This window comes from Cololabis saira, chromosome 10 (genome assembly GCF_033807715.1).
Source record: "Cololabis saira isolate AMF1-May2022 chromosome 10, fColSai1.1, whole genome shotgun sequence".
NCBI lineage: Eukaryota > Metazoa > Chordata > Actinopteri > Beloniformes > Belonidae > Cololabis > Cololabis saira.
Genome location: NC_084596.1, coordinates 4994986 through 5011771, shown reverse-complemented (window position 1 = coordinate 5011771; position 16786 = coordinate 4994986). Strand labels below are relative to the sequence as shown.

At 42.8% G+C, this 16786-nt stretch overlaps 1 protein-coding gene and 5 non-coding genes across 6 annotated transcripts; 1 reads left to right on the top strand and 5 right to left on the bottom strand.

Annotated features, from left to right (window-relative positions):
* Nucleotides 1–3313: 3313 nt before the first annotated feature.
* On the bottom strand, nt 3314–4907 carry LOC133451756 (uncharacterized). Its single transcript, XM_061730897.1, has 3 exons — nt 4390–4907; nt 3945–4041; nt 3314–3772 (listed from the first exon to the last, which is right to left on the bottom strand). Exons 1-3 carry the CDS (start codon nt 4905–4907, stop codon nt 3314–3316), a joined length of 1074 nt encoding a protein of 357 aa, XP_061586881.1.
* A 678-nt stretch (nt 4908–5585) lies between these two features.
* trnat-ugu (transfer RNA threonine (anticodon UGU)) lies at nt 5586–5660 on the bottom strand. Its single transcript has one exon. It is a non-coding gene; the product is annotated as a tRNA-Thr (tRNA).
* Nucleotides 5661–6887: 1227 nt separating this feature from the next.
* Nucleotides 6888–6959, bottom strand: trnaw-cca (transfer RNA tryptophan (anticodon CCA)). Its single transcript has one exon. It is a non-coding gene; the product is annotated as a tRNA-Trp (tRNA).
* Nucleotides 6960–8105: 1146 nt separating this feature from the next.
* Nucleotides 8106–8179, bottom strand: trnat-agu (transfer RNA threonine (anticodon AGU)). The gene has a single exon. It is a non-coding gene; the product is annotated as a tRNA-Thr (tRNA).
* Nucleotides 8180–8884: 705 nt separating this feature from the next.
* trnat-agu (transfer RNA threonine (anticodon AGU)) lies at nt 8885–8957 on the bottom strand. The gene has a single exon. It is a non-coding gene; the product is annotated as a tRNA-Thr (tRNA).
* A 247-nt stretch (nt 8958–9204) lies between these two features.
* On the top strand, nt 9205–9277 carry trnak-uuu (transfer RNA lysine (anticodon UUU)). The gene has a single exon. It is a non-coding gene; the product is annotated as a tRNA-Lys (tRNA).
* The last annotated feature ends 7509 nt before the right edge of the window (nt 9278–16786 follow it).

Here is a 16786-nt window from a genome sequence, read left to right as displayed (position 1 = left end):
TCGGTTTGAAATGAACATGTGGTACAATTTTGCTGGGTTTATAGCTAAGGAACAGAACATGTCTAATTGCTATGTGTGTAGCCGAATGCCTTTGTCAGCAGGTAGCCCACCAGTACACCCCATTCCCATAGACCCACGCAATGGTTCGTACTACCCTGATATATTGAAATCCAGGTACAGCTCAGGCTATTTGCTAAATTACGTTAAAGGATTCAACAGCACGGCCCCAGCTAATAAAGGCCGTGGGTTTAGCCATCTCCTATCATACGATTGGTCTTCCCCAATCATGATACAGGAAATACCGTTCCCACAACACCTTAAAGCAGTCTGTTACAGCAACGAAATAGATTTTGGGAAACCCACATTCGTAGGAGAAGTCCCAATCTCTAAGTGCTCCATTAATCTAGCCGCTTGCGGCCGGAACACAGCTGACCCGACCAAATTTGACAAAACATTTTTGCCCACGAATGCCACTTGTACTGAGTACTATGCAGCTCCTGATGCAGTTGGGACTGACCCACAAGATGATATCTCTTGGATGTGTGGCAACTCAATCTATCTACTCCTCCCACCAGGATGGGTAGGTAGATGTATGATGGTAAGATTGGTTCAAGACGCATTTGTGTTTCGTGGACACCATACCCCCGCACGTACTAAACGTGCCACAGGTATCCTCCCCCATGACTCAGTCTGGGGTAGAGATGTCCCCGATGACCATAAACTCTGGTCAACAAGCCAAAAGATAGTTTTGTCAGCCCTTCCCCAGTTGGGAGTCGCAAAGACCATGTTAAGGATTGAGACTATAAATTATCGCATGGGTCTGTTCATTAACTCCACTCTTAAAGCCTTAGGAGGAGTGGCAACTGAAATGGCTGCCATTAGAGAAATGGAGCTCCAAGATAGAACTGTGTTGGATTTGATAACTGCTAAGGATGGTGGAGTCTGTGCAATGATTGGGGAACACTGCTGTACATTCATCCCTGATGAAACCGGTACTGAAGGGAATATTACTACAGCTATAGCCGAATTACGTCAGTTGGCCAAAGTCGTGTCAGAAGACAGGCGCTCAGCAGGTACCACTTTTTGGTCCTGGCTGATCTCAGGACACTGGACTGACATAATGACTAAAATTATGATTCCATTCATTACTGTTCTGGTACTGTTCTGTGTTTTTACTGCCTGTATCATTCCGTGTCTCCGTGCGATGGTCCAAAGGTCCATCCAAACTTCATTAGTCCAGTATTCTGAAGTCCATTACCAGCAACTCCAACAAACCTAACCTGAAGAATGTGGCTACCCCAACAGAATTAATGACGAGAATGTCCATGATGGCACCAGAATGTAAACTGTTTCATTTTGTTTGTCAATAGTTGCATTAGTAAATTTGCATTAAGTATGTTATACACTTTCCCCTTGATATTTCTCATATGTTGAACTTATAGTATGATGCTCATATCCTAAGCCTGATGGACGGATATTAGTTGAAGGTTCATAAGAACAACAGGAGGGAATTGTGAGATTAATCTGAAGTGTTTAAACAAGTCTGTCCTTATGAAATTATAAAACTATCGGAATAGGCTTAATTAGGTCAGCTCAGAGAAAGCTGACTGCTGCGGTTTGCACATCTTTACTATTGTTAACAGAAGTCACAGGACAGACCATTTCCTGCGGGTATTTAGGGGGGTTGTCCGCTCTGTCAAAACAGTTGACTATTGTGCAGTTGTCCAGTAGTTCCTGTTGTCCAGAGGGGGCCTCATTTGACCCCTTTGACCTTCGTGGTTCTTAAAGACTTGTACCCTGGCTGCTGGTTATCACATGTTAACAGATGACAGGCCAGCTCTTCCTGAGTTTGGTCTGACCAAACAACTATCCCATTGTTAGTTGACCATCTGATGACAACAATAACCTCTTGACCATTTAAGGATTCTTAAAAGGATGTCTGTTGCTCTGCACACCACAGATAAGTTGTTAATTAACTGAAAAGTCATACGTATGACTTTTCAACAATCATCTGATCTGTTTCTCCATCTGTTTCTTCTAATTGTTCATTGTGTACCGAATATGGTAAAGTTTCCTGTTTGAAATCTCAATAAAAGGGCAATGCACTGAGGGAATGTCGAAGCACTATCAGCAGCATTCACAGAGAGCTCCGTTGCTCAAGAAGGCTCTGGCTTTGCTTCCCTCTTGCAAGAGCCCATTTAAAAACTCATTTCCAAGTCTTTGGTGTTTTTCTTTGTTAAAAGCTGGGTTTGATGTTTAAACCTAACAGCGTCATCGGGAGAGCGACGAGCGTCAGAGGGAAAGCGACGAGCGTCAGAGGGAGAGCGACGAGCGCCAGGAGGGGATGCTGGCCTCTTTTATCGGGGAGATAAGAGCGACAAATAGACTGTTCGGCGCAGTCCTGGACTCCATCAACAGACTGACGCCTCCGGCACCCACCTCCCACCTACCTAGGAACTCCACCCCACGACCAGGGTATCATCTGGCCTTCCCAAGACCATTAAGCCCGGTGTACCACCCACACCCACAAACGCCATCCACCCCCTCACGGCCAAGGCCAACGACCTCCGACCCGGAAGCCTACCCAGGGTACCACCGTGCCCTCCCAGGCCCATCAAGCCCGGCGTACTAGCCACAAACGCCATCCACCCCCTCTTCGCCAATGACCTCCGACCCGGAAGCCTACCCAGGCTACCACAGTGCCCTCCCAGGTCCATCCAAGTACCGCGACCTGTAGACATTTGTTTTTTTTTTAATTCAGCTTTTTTTGCACGTTTAAGTCATCTTTTTTGCACATATTTAATTTATCTTTTTTTACACATGTTTGATTGTATATAGTTTTGTTTTGTTTTTTTGTATCTTAATAAAAAATACACTCAACACTAATATCTAGCTCTTTGTTTGTAAAAAAAAAAAAAAAAGTTTAGTCTATTTTGCACATAAAACATAACAGTAAAAAAACAATTATTCAAGAGTTCATTAATGTGATTCCAGGTGGTTTTTATACAATTTCGGGATTTCTGTTTTTTTTTTCAGTGCGTATTAATTTTGTGAAAGTTCTTTTTATAAACTGCAATATTAATGGACTGGGATTAAAACTTTTATATAATTTTTCTTTTGAAGATCTCTGTAAATCTGGAGTGATCCATGATTTGGACATTTTCAAATAATAACCACCTCCCTCCTATTTTTCTACATGACTGCACAGCATTGTAATGAGGTACTGAGTAACAAGATGCATGAAATGATTTTATTAATGGCATGAAAGATGCAGTGTGCTGTACAGAAACAAAAGATGAAGCTAACAGAAATGCTAAAACAAAGGTCTGCGCAGAGGGAAGTTTGTGCTCAAATAATCTGTAAGCACCTCCCTGATGTTCTGACCACCTGCTGTGTCTGTGTTGTGGGCACGGGCACCAGGTTGTGGTAGGTCGGCGGCTAAAGCAGCAGCCTCATCGGTCCAGGTGGGGTTTACACTGTCCTTCTCATCTTCACACAGGTTATGCAACGCACAACATGTAGCTATCACATGAGGGGTGAATGTAAAATGAAAATCACTTCGCTTGAGCAAAACTCGCCAGCGTGACTTCAGTCTCCCAAAGGCGATCTCGACAGTGGTCCTTGCAGAGCTTAAGTAGACATTAAATGACTCCTGCTCAGGGGTGATGCGTGGGGAATGGGTGTACCCCTTGATCAGCCACTCCATTAAAGGATAAGCCGGATCTCCCAGAAGGAAATGGTTGATAGCAACACCGTTGATTTCCCTTAGGCCCTGAGTGAAAAAGACAAGATAATAATGAAAAATAAATTTCAGAGTGTGTTGCGTTTGATGGTAGTCTAGTGATTTGCACATTAAGGTCCCAGAAAGAATAATATGCAGAGGTAATACTGAATATTGACTTAGCATGTCCAGTAAGATACCTGGAGTGTATAGGACGACTTACTTTAGGTAGCTGATCTGCATGGCTGAACAACGCCGAGTGCCTAAGAACGTTTGCGTCGTGGGCACTTCCAGGCAGTTTGCAGCTTATGTTCCAAAACCTATGAGACATAATAGCCGCATTAAGTTCATGATGCTCAGACTGCACAGCGGGTGGGTGGCAAAGCGTTCTTTAACGCTCAAAAACGGTGCATATTTTGGCATTTCACAGTATCCCCTCACCACCATTAATAGTCAAAATGAATTTAGGAATAAATGTGATTCAAACAAACAACAAAGTGTGTATCAGTTGCACAAAAGTTGAAATATTTCCATTTGTGTGTATACTTGGTCACATGAAGACAAATCTTTTACATTTCTCTTTCGAGGTGTGTTTTCTTATCTCGACTGTAAAAATTGGTTCAAATTAGATCCTGCACAGTATTTAAATGTATTTTCCCACAACTCACCGATACGTGTCGTCCACCACAGCTTGGAGGACATAGGAAGGCCATCCTTTTCGATTAACAAAGTCCTTGTAGCCTTCACTTGGTGGTAAAACAGGAATGTGGGTGCCGTCGATGCAACCGATTATCTGGGGGATGTGGAACTTTTGCTCGAACCGACGTGCAATGGCGCTGGCTTCCTCTGCAGTGGGAACCACGATAATTTTCTGGAGGACTGACGACACCATTCCTTTGCAAAAAATGTACACAAACTTTTTCACAGTAGACTTGCTCACGCCGAACTGGTTTGCCACAACCCTGTACTCGGAACAACTGGCCAGCTTGTAAAGAACAATGGCCACCCTCATCTGAAGCGGCACCGGTGCCCGAACAGTCACGTCCTCGGGTTTCAGAACGCATGACATCAATCCACATAACTTGTCGAAGGTTCTGCGGCTCATTCGAAAGTTCTCTTTCCACTCCTCGTCGCTAAATTCCTTTAGCACCACTCGCTCCCACCAATCTTTGCTCCTGACCCGCATCCAGCATGAACGTTGAGACCTCCTTAGAAACAGAAACGCTCCAGCATCCATCGACTGGTCCGGGCTCTCTATGGTCCCTGGACGTGTTACTCGCCGCCGGCGTCGCAAGCGTCGTTCTTTTATCATATTTGCAGTGACTGCAGTCAAAAGATCCATTGTTCTTTTCATCATTACCACTAAAAGGTACATAATGCAAGAAATGTAGGCTGCGGTAGCCTCGTCGAGGTGCTCGGACGCCATCTTTCTTTCTTGTTGTTGATAAGCGGAGGTCAACCGGAAGTGGCTCTTTGTTGAAATGGTTACCTCGGGTACAGCGCCACCTAGCGTCACGGAGTCAGCCATGCTCTGGTTACAGTGGCTTATTCAATCTGATCTCAGAACAGCATGTGTAATCAGACAAGTTGATCCAATCTTCTGCATGTCATTATCTGATCAGATCTCCAACCACCTTGAATCGCTGCATGTGCACGTACTGAGTGACGGTCAGCCAACGACAGTTCACTGATGAGCACTTACTACACTGAGAATTGTAATTGTAATTGTTGACAAACAGTTTCCTCCCTAACAGAGGAGAGAACTTTATCCAACTGTGTGGATACTTGGATACTTTTTTTCCACATGTACATGGTTTTAAACATTCCAGGAGTTACATCCTTACCTTTGTCTTCATGAGTTTAAAGGCTCTGCTGGGATTTGAACCCAGGATCTCCTGTTTACAAGACAGATGCTTTGACCAACTAAGCCACAGGTTCCTCAACACACGTCTTCAACTTGTTATAAAAACCCTGTTGACACAACAAGTCCATTCTACCTCTGGAGCAGCTTTATTTCACCTCACTGTGATATATTTAGTACACAAACCTGTTCCACTAGGAACTAGGGCCCGAGCACTTGCAGTGCGAAGGCCCTATTGTATCTGTAGGACTTTCTTTTTCTTTCTTTCTTTCTTCTGACAAAAGGAAGGCCTTTTTGCCCCCCTAAATGTGCCCAAAAAGCCACCAAATCTGGGGTCTGGTGGTGGAAGCTCCTGGGGTCTGGTGGTGGAAGCTCCTGGGGTCTGGTGGTGGAAGCTCCTGGGGTCTGGTGGTGGAAGCTCCTGGGGTCTGGTGGTGGAAGCTCCTGGGGTCTGGTGGTGGAAGCTCCTGGGGTCTGGTGGTGGAAGCTCCTGGGGTCTGGTGGTGGAAGCTCCTGGGGTCTGGTGGTGGAAGCTCCTGGGGTCTGGTGGTGGAAGCTCCTGGGGTCTGCTGGTGATGCTCCTGGGGTCTGCTGGTGATGCTCCTGGGGTCTGGTGGTGATGCTGCTGTCCTCTGGTGGTGGAGCTAGTGGGTTAATGTTTTAACATTCAAGAAGACTTACAGTTGTTAACCATAAACTAAAATGTCTTTCAAAACTAATCTGTGGGTTTTTTTGAGCTTTGAGCTTACTTCATTTGTCTCTGTGTATGCCCGGAAATGTACACTTCAAAGGTGCTGCAGGATAGGCCGTCTTCCATAATGTTTCCAAAGCTGCCCCGGCTCATGCATTATGTTTGTCTTTCATGGGACCTCTTTTATTCATTCTCTTCCTTCCTCATATCTCATTCGAAGCAAATGCCCTTACCTGACGACAGGGGCGGCCCACCCTTTATGCTCCTTTATATAGGCTACCACTTTGTTGTCAAACATCCGTAGGATGATCATTTCCAGTCTCGTTGTGCACGGTCCCCGTTCCCTTCGTTGAAGCGTCTGAACGATTGCGGGTCACTCCGTGGTAGAGCGCATGCTTAGCATGTATGAGGCCCCGGGTCAATCACCGGCATCTCCATTAAATGTGTCATTACACCTCATACAGTTAGGAAGAGAAATCAGTAACAGGAATTTTTACATAAAGGATTGTACCTGGAAACAATTCCAGGTACATATCAAAGTTTTCTGTTGCAGCTAAAGTTAGTCTGGTTGGTGAACTCGTGAGGATGGATGAAACAAAACTGAACATTAATTTTGACCCTGATGTGAGTTGAACACATAACCTTCTGATCTGGAGTCAGACGCGCTACCATTGCACCACAGAGCCATTTCTGGCCTTTTAATGTCTGAAGTTGTTTAATTAACACCAATTTAATCATAGAGGGCATAATAATCAAATAATATTCAATTTCATTGATAGAGAGCTTTTAAAAGATCTCAAAGACGCTTCACAGACACAAAGATAATTAAAGCTGCAAGCAGCGATGAACGGCCCTCGCACTCACGGCCACCGCCCCCATAAGCATATCAGAGATGACACCACCCACGACTCTCTATGTCAAACCATTCAAAAGTTATGCCAGAAAATATGAACTATGAAATATTGACCAATCAGAAGAAGGGGCGGGGATAATTTGCACCAATGAAGTTCAAGTACTCAAAACCGAGTCTGATGACACCACCCACGACTCTCGATGTCATTTTGCCACGCCCATTAATGCAAACCATGAAATATCACATTTTTCGCCAGGCCTGGCTTGCATGCAAAATTTGGTGATTTTTGGGGCACGTTTAGGGGAAAAGAAAGCCCTCCTTTCGTCAGAAGAAAGAAAGAAAGAAAGAAAGAAAGAAAGAAAGAAAGAAAGAAAGAAAGAAAGAAAGAAAGAAAGAAAGAAAAATTCCTAGAGATACAATAGGGCCTTCACACTGTAAGTGCTCGGGCCCTAATTAAAGCTGCAAGCAGCGATGAACGTTCCTCCACCCTTGTGCACGTTCAGGCTGCAGTGGAATCTTGTATGACTTGATGTAGATTCTTCAGGCCTGGACATTTAGCGGATGAAACCACCCACGACTCTCTATGTCAAACAGTTTGCATAACCCATGTCTTATAATAAAGCACCTGATATCATTTACAAAAAACAACAACATGTTTTGATGACATTGATAGTTCAACCATGGTGGTACCAGGCTGATAACATCAAGGATAATAGCTGAGTAGCACCACGGGTTCGAGCACCACGGCGCTCACTTGGATGCACTGGCCTGTCCTCGCGTCGAGAAAGATTTGGTCAATTGCGTTGAGAGACGAGCTAACCAATTCCATGATTTTAGACATTTTTGCAGGATATGAGAAGAAGAGGCTCAGAGAGCATCCACGTTCACTAAGAGAAGGAGTACTTTTGAGAGAAATAGTGTCAGAACCAGCAGCGAGAGATACGTGATCTTTCAGGAATCTCAAGACATTTGAGTCTAAAGGCTCTGCTGGGATTTGAACCCAGGATCTCCTGTTTACTAGACAGGTGCTTTGACCAACTAAGCCACAGGGCCTCCATGTTATAGCTATGAAACAGCTTCATGCCACCTCACTGTGCTATGTTTAGAGCACTAACCTCTGCAACTTCTGTGTACAGAGCAGAATGGATCAGCAGTCCATCAACTTAACCTCTCAGTTACGTTGTCTCCATGGTGATTCCTCCTACCAGAAACAACTGGGGCCTCACATATGAACATAACCTGCTGTGAGTCCAGTTGGACACACGTGCTGCCATGCCAGTGCTAGAATGTATTCTTTTAGTTGGTCAAAGCACCTGTCTTATAAACAGGAGATCCTGGGTTCAAATCCCAGCAGAGCCTTTACACTAAGAATCAACAATATCACTCATGTAATGATAAAAAACACAGACTTTGTGGAAAAAATGTATCCAATGTCTGGTCTTCCACATGGTTGGTTAAAGACTTCACCTTCTCCTCTGTTTGGTATGCTAATGCTAACCTTCAGATAGTTAGATCTGGTCTCCTAACTCACATTCGACCTTTAGAGGACACTTTGGTTTAGCTACCCTCTCTGGTTATTACAAAAATAAGGAGACATTAGAAGTTCTCCAATATAATTACAAAACAGAGAACATCCACTAAGAACAAGAGTACTTTTGACAAAGTACTCTGCTATAATTAAGCAAGTGTGAGAAATGCTGCCAGAACCAGGACTGATGATATTTGATCTTTCAGGCGTCTCAAGACATTTGAGTTTAGAGGCTCTGCTGGGATTTGAACCAGGATCTCCTGTTTACTAGACAGATGCTTTGACCAACTAAGCCACAGAACCTCCATCTGCAATCCAGAAGGTGAACTCTACACTCTGAAGTTGAAAATCACTCATCTTGGAGCATTTGGAGCAATCCAGGATTTCCTTTGTAAAAACCTGCAAAGTTTAAAGCAGAATTGAGTAGCATTTCCTGTCATGTTTAAGAGGAACAACCACTGAAAGTTCTTCCAGGACTTTTCAAAACCTCTGAAATGCCTTATATTTGTAAAAACATGAAGAAAAGAGGAAAGAAAACATTCCAAATGTGACCTGAGTAGCTCAGCTGGAAGAGCATCAGACTTTTAATCTGAGAGTCCAGGGTTCAAGTCCCTGTTCAGGTGATTATCTGATGAGCACAATTCCTGACTGTAAAGAAACAACCAGGGGCCTCATGTACAAAGGGTGCGTACGCACAAAAACATGGCGTACGCCCTTTTCCACGCAAACGTTCAGATGAATCAAGAGTGAAATGAGCGTGGAAATGTGCGGTGCCCGACGCCAACTTCATGGCTGGCGTACGCACGTTTCCACAGCTATTGGTCCGTTGGCGACACTTAGTGGTGATGCTGGGAAACTGTTAATAATGTGAAAACAATTAGCCCTCAGAGTGATGTGCACATCAGAGACACTGATGAACAATTAACACATTCAACTGTCTGCAATTACACGAGTGGATATAAAAGCAAAGTGGTGCAGAAATACCGTTAACAACAATGGCAGCTTTGGCAGTGTTAGAAGATATCACAAATGACGCAGTAAGAAGAGAAAGAATATTTAGCCGGTTTTCCTAATATAATCGGAGCTATCGACTGCACACACATTGCTATAAAAGCACCATCACTGGATGAATATGTGTACGTTAACAGGAAGCATTTTCATTCCATTAATGTACAGATTATATGATTAATTTATGTTATTTGTGAAGTTATTTCTTGGAAAACGGGGCAGATCAGATAAGATTCTTCTTCTTTCTGCTTGCTTTTCATTCACGAATTAAGAACATTTGTATTTATATTGAATTATTTTATTTTTTTGAATGAAATAAAGAATATTAAAGAAAATAAAAAAATATGTCACAGGTGTCAAACTGAATCCCAGAAGTGCCGGTGTCCTACATGTTTTAGATGTTTCACTGCTTCAACACACCTGATTCTAATTAATGATCGTCACCAGCTTGTAATCAAAGTCTGGATAGTTCTGTTGATGACACAGCTCCTTGTATCATGGTGCAATTAAACAGGGAAACCGGCCCTCGAGGGCCTATTTAAATACATGTGCATATTTAAATGGAGGCGTGGACAGGGAGGAGTCTGGTACTCCTACATGTGCGCTCAATTCCACGTTGATTGGGATGTACAAAGGAAATGTGCTTGGATTCATGCCTACGCACACTTTCATACATCTGGATTTTTTTGTGCGTAGGACGTTTTCTGGATTTAAGCGAATGCCATGTTTCAGTAGGAAATCCACGCAAGTCTTTGTACATGAGGCCCCTGGTCATTTTCAAGATTAATCTCAACCTATCAAATAAAAACAACAAATAGAGAGAGACAGAAACAAAGCTTTCATACAAAACCTTGGTAGCTCAGATGTATCCAATGTCTGGTCTTCCACATTGTTGGTTAAATATTTCACCTTCTCCTCTGTTTGGTATGCTAATGCTAACCTTCAGATAGTAAGATCTGGGGCCTCATGTACTAAGAGTGCGTGGATTTCAACTTGAATCCATGCGTGGAATTAACAAGACCACAAAAATTCATATGTACAAAGCTGTGCGTGCGCCCAAATCCACGCAGGTTTCTCTGTACATCCCAATCATCGTGGATATGAGCGCACATGCGGGAGCACAACACTCCGCCCCGTCTCCTCCCTCAAATATATGTTTGAATATGATATGAAGATAATTATCCATTAAAAACCGCTCATCCTAACAAGAAAATGCTCTGAGCTGGAATAAATAATTCATTTTGGGGCATTTAGGGGTGTCGGACTCCGGTCCTCGAGGGCCGGTGTCCCTGCAGGTTTTAGATGTTTCTCTGCTTCATTGCACCATGATACAAGTGACTGTGTCATCAACAGAACTATCCAGACTTTGATGACAAGTTGGTGACGATGATTAATTAGAATCAGGTGTGTTAAAGCAGTGAAACATCTAAAACATGCAGGACACCGGCCCTTCTGGGATTCAGTTTGACCCCTACATTATGGTGTTCTTTGCTTTGCGTTGCGTTCGGTGAAGAGTTGTGGTTTATTATGATCGTACGGGTTTGTTAATGTTTATGGGCAGCGTTAGGGCATCATTACACTCTGCTTTTCTTGTTTGTATTTTAAGAACCGACACCAGAATTTTTGGTGGATGAAAAACGGCTCCTCGTTCTGCTTTATTGTCATGCATATTATATACTAACGGATTAAGACCAATGTACACGTTTATTGAGTCTTACACATGGATGTCCGCGATCACCTCTCTCATAAGTATAACAATGTGAACAAAATACATTTATATTTAAAACATGAAGCATCACGATCTGATTCCTCTGCTGCAGAAATAAAGACAATTTGTGCCGACGGGATTATCGAGGTGCAAACGTGAGAAATAAAGAGCAAAGTTGCTGTAACTCGGAGTGTTGCATCCGCAGGAGGAGAGACAGTGTCGTGCCAAAAAGTGATTGAAGGCCAAATACAGTTAATGAAAAGTTGTTTCTGCCTAAATATGACTTGATCTCATTCTTGAGCTTCATAATCTGAAATCTGACGGTTTAGCGCTCTCGCTCAGCGGGCTGCTGTGCGCGCTCCCGCGGCCACAAATCAGAAGAAATCAGATTCTGGCAGACAATCACTTTTTGGCACAACACCGGTTTTTGCTTCAAAATTAATTTTAATGTATTTCTGTCCAGACACAGTTATGGGATGTTTAGGATCTGGCTTTTATCAGTAGTCCTCCCATACGGTCGTCATGACGACAGACAGATGTCCGACCTGCAGCTCCAGCTGACGCATCATGTTGGTCTGAACCGGAGCAGCTGGTCCAGTTCAGGCAGAGATCCAGGAGGATCCTCTTGGTACCTGAACCAGCTGATGGTCCAGTCTTAGTCCTGGACCAGCAGGTCCAGACTAAACCAGCTGATGGTCCAGTCTTAGTCCTGGACCAGCAGATCAGTTTGGTCCCTGAAGACTCGCTCCTGATCCTGCATCAGCAGGTTCCTCTAACGGAGCCAAAGCTCCATCAGGATTTGCGGGTTCCATCGTTGAGCTCCTTTAGTTGTTTGTTCAGATCATGTGGTTGATTGTGAGATTGTTGCAGCTCCACTCTTGTGTAACTTATCTGGTGATGTGGGGACTGTCGTGTCCTTCACGTGGTCGTGAACTTATTGTTGACGTTAGGTTTCCTCATATTCTGCACTTCACTGCATCACCAGTGAGTGTCGCCAACGGACAAAACCTCAGAAAAGTGCGTGAACCAGCCTTAATGTGTGAGTGACGGACCGCAGCTTTCTACGTTCACGTCATTCTTTGTACATCCGACCGTGAGCGTTAAAAGTGGCGTACGCACGTTTTTTGTGCGCCGCACTCTTAGTACATAAGGCCCCTGGGGTCCGTTTCACAAAGCAGGTTCAACAAACTCTGAGTCTAATCCTGAACTCTTAGTTGATCTACTCTGAGATAGGAAACTCTGAGTTTTCGGTTCCAGAACAGCAGATTTGAGGTAATTTACTCAACTCTAAGTAGTTTCACCTGGAGTTAAGCGCGAGCGTGAGGGAAATAAAAAGCCATCATCAGTAGAGCGCTGATACAAGGATTCACCATGGCAACCGGCGACAACAAAAGAGCGACATACCTTTTCTTTTTTTGAATTTTAAACTTTATTTATCATTTCAATTTACAAAATCCCTTTGAGGAAACGATAGTTTGCATCTGAAGATCCACATACTTCACGCCGTGTCCTTTTTAACCCGAATGGAATTAGAGATTTTAATGCGCGCATACGGCGAATTTGAACATGTTTTTCGAAAAAAGAGTAAAACCGCAGCACAGAATAATATAAAATTAATTTAACAGATCTCCACATCATTCACCTGCAATCCTGTGGAACTCCTTGATGGCTTGGACAGGTTTATGTAGGGTTGCCACCCGTCCCTTGAAATACGGAATTGTTCCGTAATTGGGAATTAAAAGTTGCGTTCCGTATTGAACCAATACAGACACATATTATGCCAGGGGTCTCCAACCCTGGTCCTGGAGAGCACCTATCCAGCATGTTTTACATCTTTCCCTGCTTCAGCACACCATGATACAAGGAGCTGTGTCAGCAACAGAACTGTCCAGACCTTGATGACAAGTTAATGACGACCATTGATTAGAATCAGGTGTGTTCATGCAGGGGGACACCTAAAACATGCTGGATAGGTGGATCCAGGACCGGAGTTGGAGACCCCTGTATTATGCTCTTATTTATTCATGTAATAATGTACAGGTGGAGGTTTGAAAATTTTAATATATTGGAAAACTTCATTCGTAGTAAATTCAACTTAAGTTTGAAACAAATATTATTTCCCACTACATGCAAAGTGAGATATTTTAAGCCTTTATTTGTTATAATTTTGATGATTACGGCTCACAGTTTATGACAACCCCAAATAAAAAATCTAAAAAAATTAGAATATATTATGAAATCATTAAACAATTCAATCATCAAAATAATAACAAATAAAGGATTAACATATATTGGTTTGCCTGTAATGAGACTATGTATATAATGTACATGTATTACGTGGTCTGATAACCATCTCCCGACGAATATTTAATTCTCTGCGCATTAATTCTGCACCTTCATCAATGGTGTCTTCATCAAAAGGACATGCCATGTTCGTGACAATGGACTTCTAATATACTGACTCTGTTTTTAATGACAGACGGCAGAACTTCGCCAAAACTCGCCTGCTGACTGAATGAATGAGGAAATCAAATGTGCGTGTGGCTCTGAAAGAGGCGGAGACGCAGAGAAACTCCAGGTTCATTCATATAAACCTGGTCCCGACCAGGTTAGGTTCAGAGTGTCTGTTACTACGGTAACTGACCAGGTTAGGTTCAGAGAGTCTGTTACTACGGTAACTGACCAGGTTAGGTTCAGAGTGTCTGTTACTACGGTAACTGACCAGGTTAGGTTCAGAGAGTCTGTTACTACGGTAACTGACCAGGTTAGGTTCAGAGAGTCTGTTACTACGGTAACTGACCAGGTTAGATTCAGAGAGTCTGTTACTACGGTAACTGACCAGGTTAGATTCAGAGCGTCTGTTACTACGGTAACTGACCAGGTTAGGTTCAGAGCATCTGTTACTACGGTAACTGACCGAGAGCTTAAGTTACCTCTCTTTGTGAAACAGGCTAGAGTTACTCCTCTTTCTCTGGTTTGAGTTACCTCCCTTTGTGAAACGGAAAACTCAGAGTTTCCCTCATTTCAGGGTTAACAGACTCAGAGTTTTCACTAAACCTGCTTTGTGAAACGGACCCCAGGCCGACTGAGTCAGAAACATCTCAGAGGAGGTTTTCATCACGGCGGTCTGCAGCGGGACCAGACCTGCTGCTGCTTCCATTTCCAGTGTCCAGCGCCGGTGAGGAGGGGGCTGCTGGTCAGGCAGCAGGTCTGCTGCTCCCTGGAGCAGATAGCGACTGCTGACTCCCTCACATCTTCCTTCACCTCCTTGTTCCTTTTCTTCTGGCTTTGCCGCTCCGCCTTCATGCTGATGTGCAGTGAACTCATGTTAACTTAGTCCGTAAAGATGCTGGTTTGCTGACAAGTGACTGATGATGACGTTGGTGGACGAGTTTTACCCAAAATGCACTTGGAGACAATATTGGCGATCCACTTGTAAATGTGCGCATCGTGAAGTTAAAAGTGAGAGTGAAAATAAAGTGCAACATTTGATTCAATATTTTACACCCACTACATCCCTCAAGTCAGTCGGTCTTGTAAAGATTTGAAGAAACAATTACCCAAAATATGATAATTCAGGTGTGTTTTTGTCCTACCCTTAATAGGGATGCAGGCTTGAAAATGTAGTCAATAATCTATAAATGTGGGTACGTTTCTCCCATGTTTAAGATTTGTGAACCAGAGGGAGGAGGAGGAAGTGGGAACTTTCCCTAAGAAGGGCTGGTTTTGTGTCTGACAGGACGAGCTCTTCAGGAATGAGGACTTTGACAGGACGGGGCAGACTGTCTGGTTTAAACATGCTTTACAAACCATTTGAAACCTTTCAGCTCATCTTCAACATCCTTTTCCAAGGGTTTTAGCCCAAACAATGTTTTTTGTTCCCTTCTTTTCATGTAGTTTCAAAAGAGTGTGCACTTTTATTCCTTAGGTGTAGTTTGTGTTGGTCTGAAGTTCTCTCCCACTCTGTGATGCCCTGTTGTCTAGTGAAGTCTTCAGTCGGGTCCTTTAACTGTATATTAATGTAACTCGGAGGCCTTTTCAGTGTCTTCTTTAATTCCACTGTTTCACTGACATCTTTGTTTCATCTCTGTCCTCCATGTGTTTATCTCCACAACATCTGTGTGTGTGTGTGTGGGAGGGGGGGGGTCCAAGCTGCACTTCTTGATGGATATTTGTAAAGGAAATCTGGGACCTATTTTGTTTTGCAAATAAATGTCACTTTTATGTCCAATATGTTACAGACGTTGAAGACATAAAGGAGAATATTTATGAAGTAATCATATAAATATTACTAATATAATAACATGATTTGAATTATTACATGTTTAAACTATTATATGAATGATATTCCAATATTTCAAATATGTATGTTTATTCTGTAAACTGAGTTTTAGTAGCCCAAACATTGATTTAACAATTACCTGGAGTGTGTGTTCATTGCTCCTAACTGTTTATTTCCATCAGAAAGTCCCTGGTTGTAGCTCTGCTGTAGAATCTCTGCTGATAATTATTCATAAGTTTGCAGTGTCAGAACCACATCTGTCATGTTTAGAACAAAGTTTAGAAACATCAGAAACCAAACATCCATCCATGGACTCGCTGCTTCGGATCACGTGGTTCAGTCAAACAGCGACATCTGCTGCTGATTGGACGGACTTGATGACGTCACAGCCGCACCCGTGTTCTTTGGCCGTTATTGGAATAATGTTGTTAAAACCTCCCCATGTGTAAGAAGGAGCTTTCAATAACCGATGACACGGAAATAATATTATTTTTCATCCAAGATTAATTTCTTCTGATATTTAATACTCTGGTTATTCCAGATGAAATGATGATGTTTATAAATCAGACGACAGCACAGTTATGTCTGTTTATGAACATTTGATAACTGGATGGTTTATTAACGGCTAAACCACGTTTTAGGAGAAAATAATACAATTTGTTGAAAAACAAAATTTGGAATCAAGAGTCATAATGGAATTTTACTTAGATTTTATTTTAATTAGTTCAGATAATAAATCACATTTGAAGTTTCAAAACCAGGAACATTTAATCCTCCTTGGTTGTAGGAGTTACTCAGGATGTTTTTGTTGAGATAATGATATTTGTTTTTCCAGATAAAATGAAATAAAACCGTATTGATTTGTTTAATGACTGATGCAGGAGTCTCCAGTAGTTTGGGGGATAAACTAAACCAGAGACTGAAACGGAGCTGCAACACTTCTGCTTCATGAGGTCGATACAGAATCCAGCTCAAACCAGTTCAATCCAGACACACAATTCCACTAAGACACTTTTATATTTGTGTTATTTTTGCTAGAACAATGTAGTTGGTGTTCTAGTTTTCCTTTACTCGGTAGTTTAAAGCAGTTATCTCCTTGTTGTATTTTGTCCGCTCGTGTTAAACCGAGTTTAC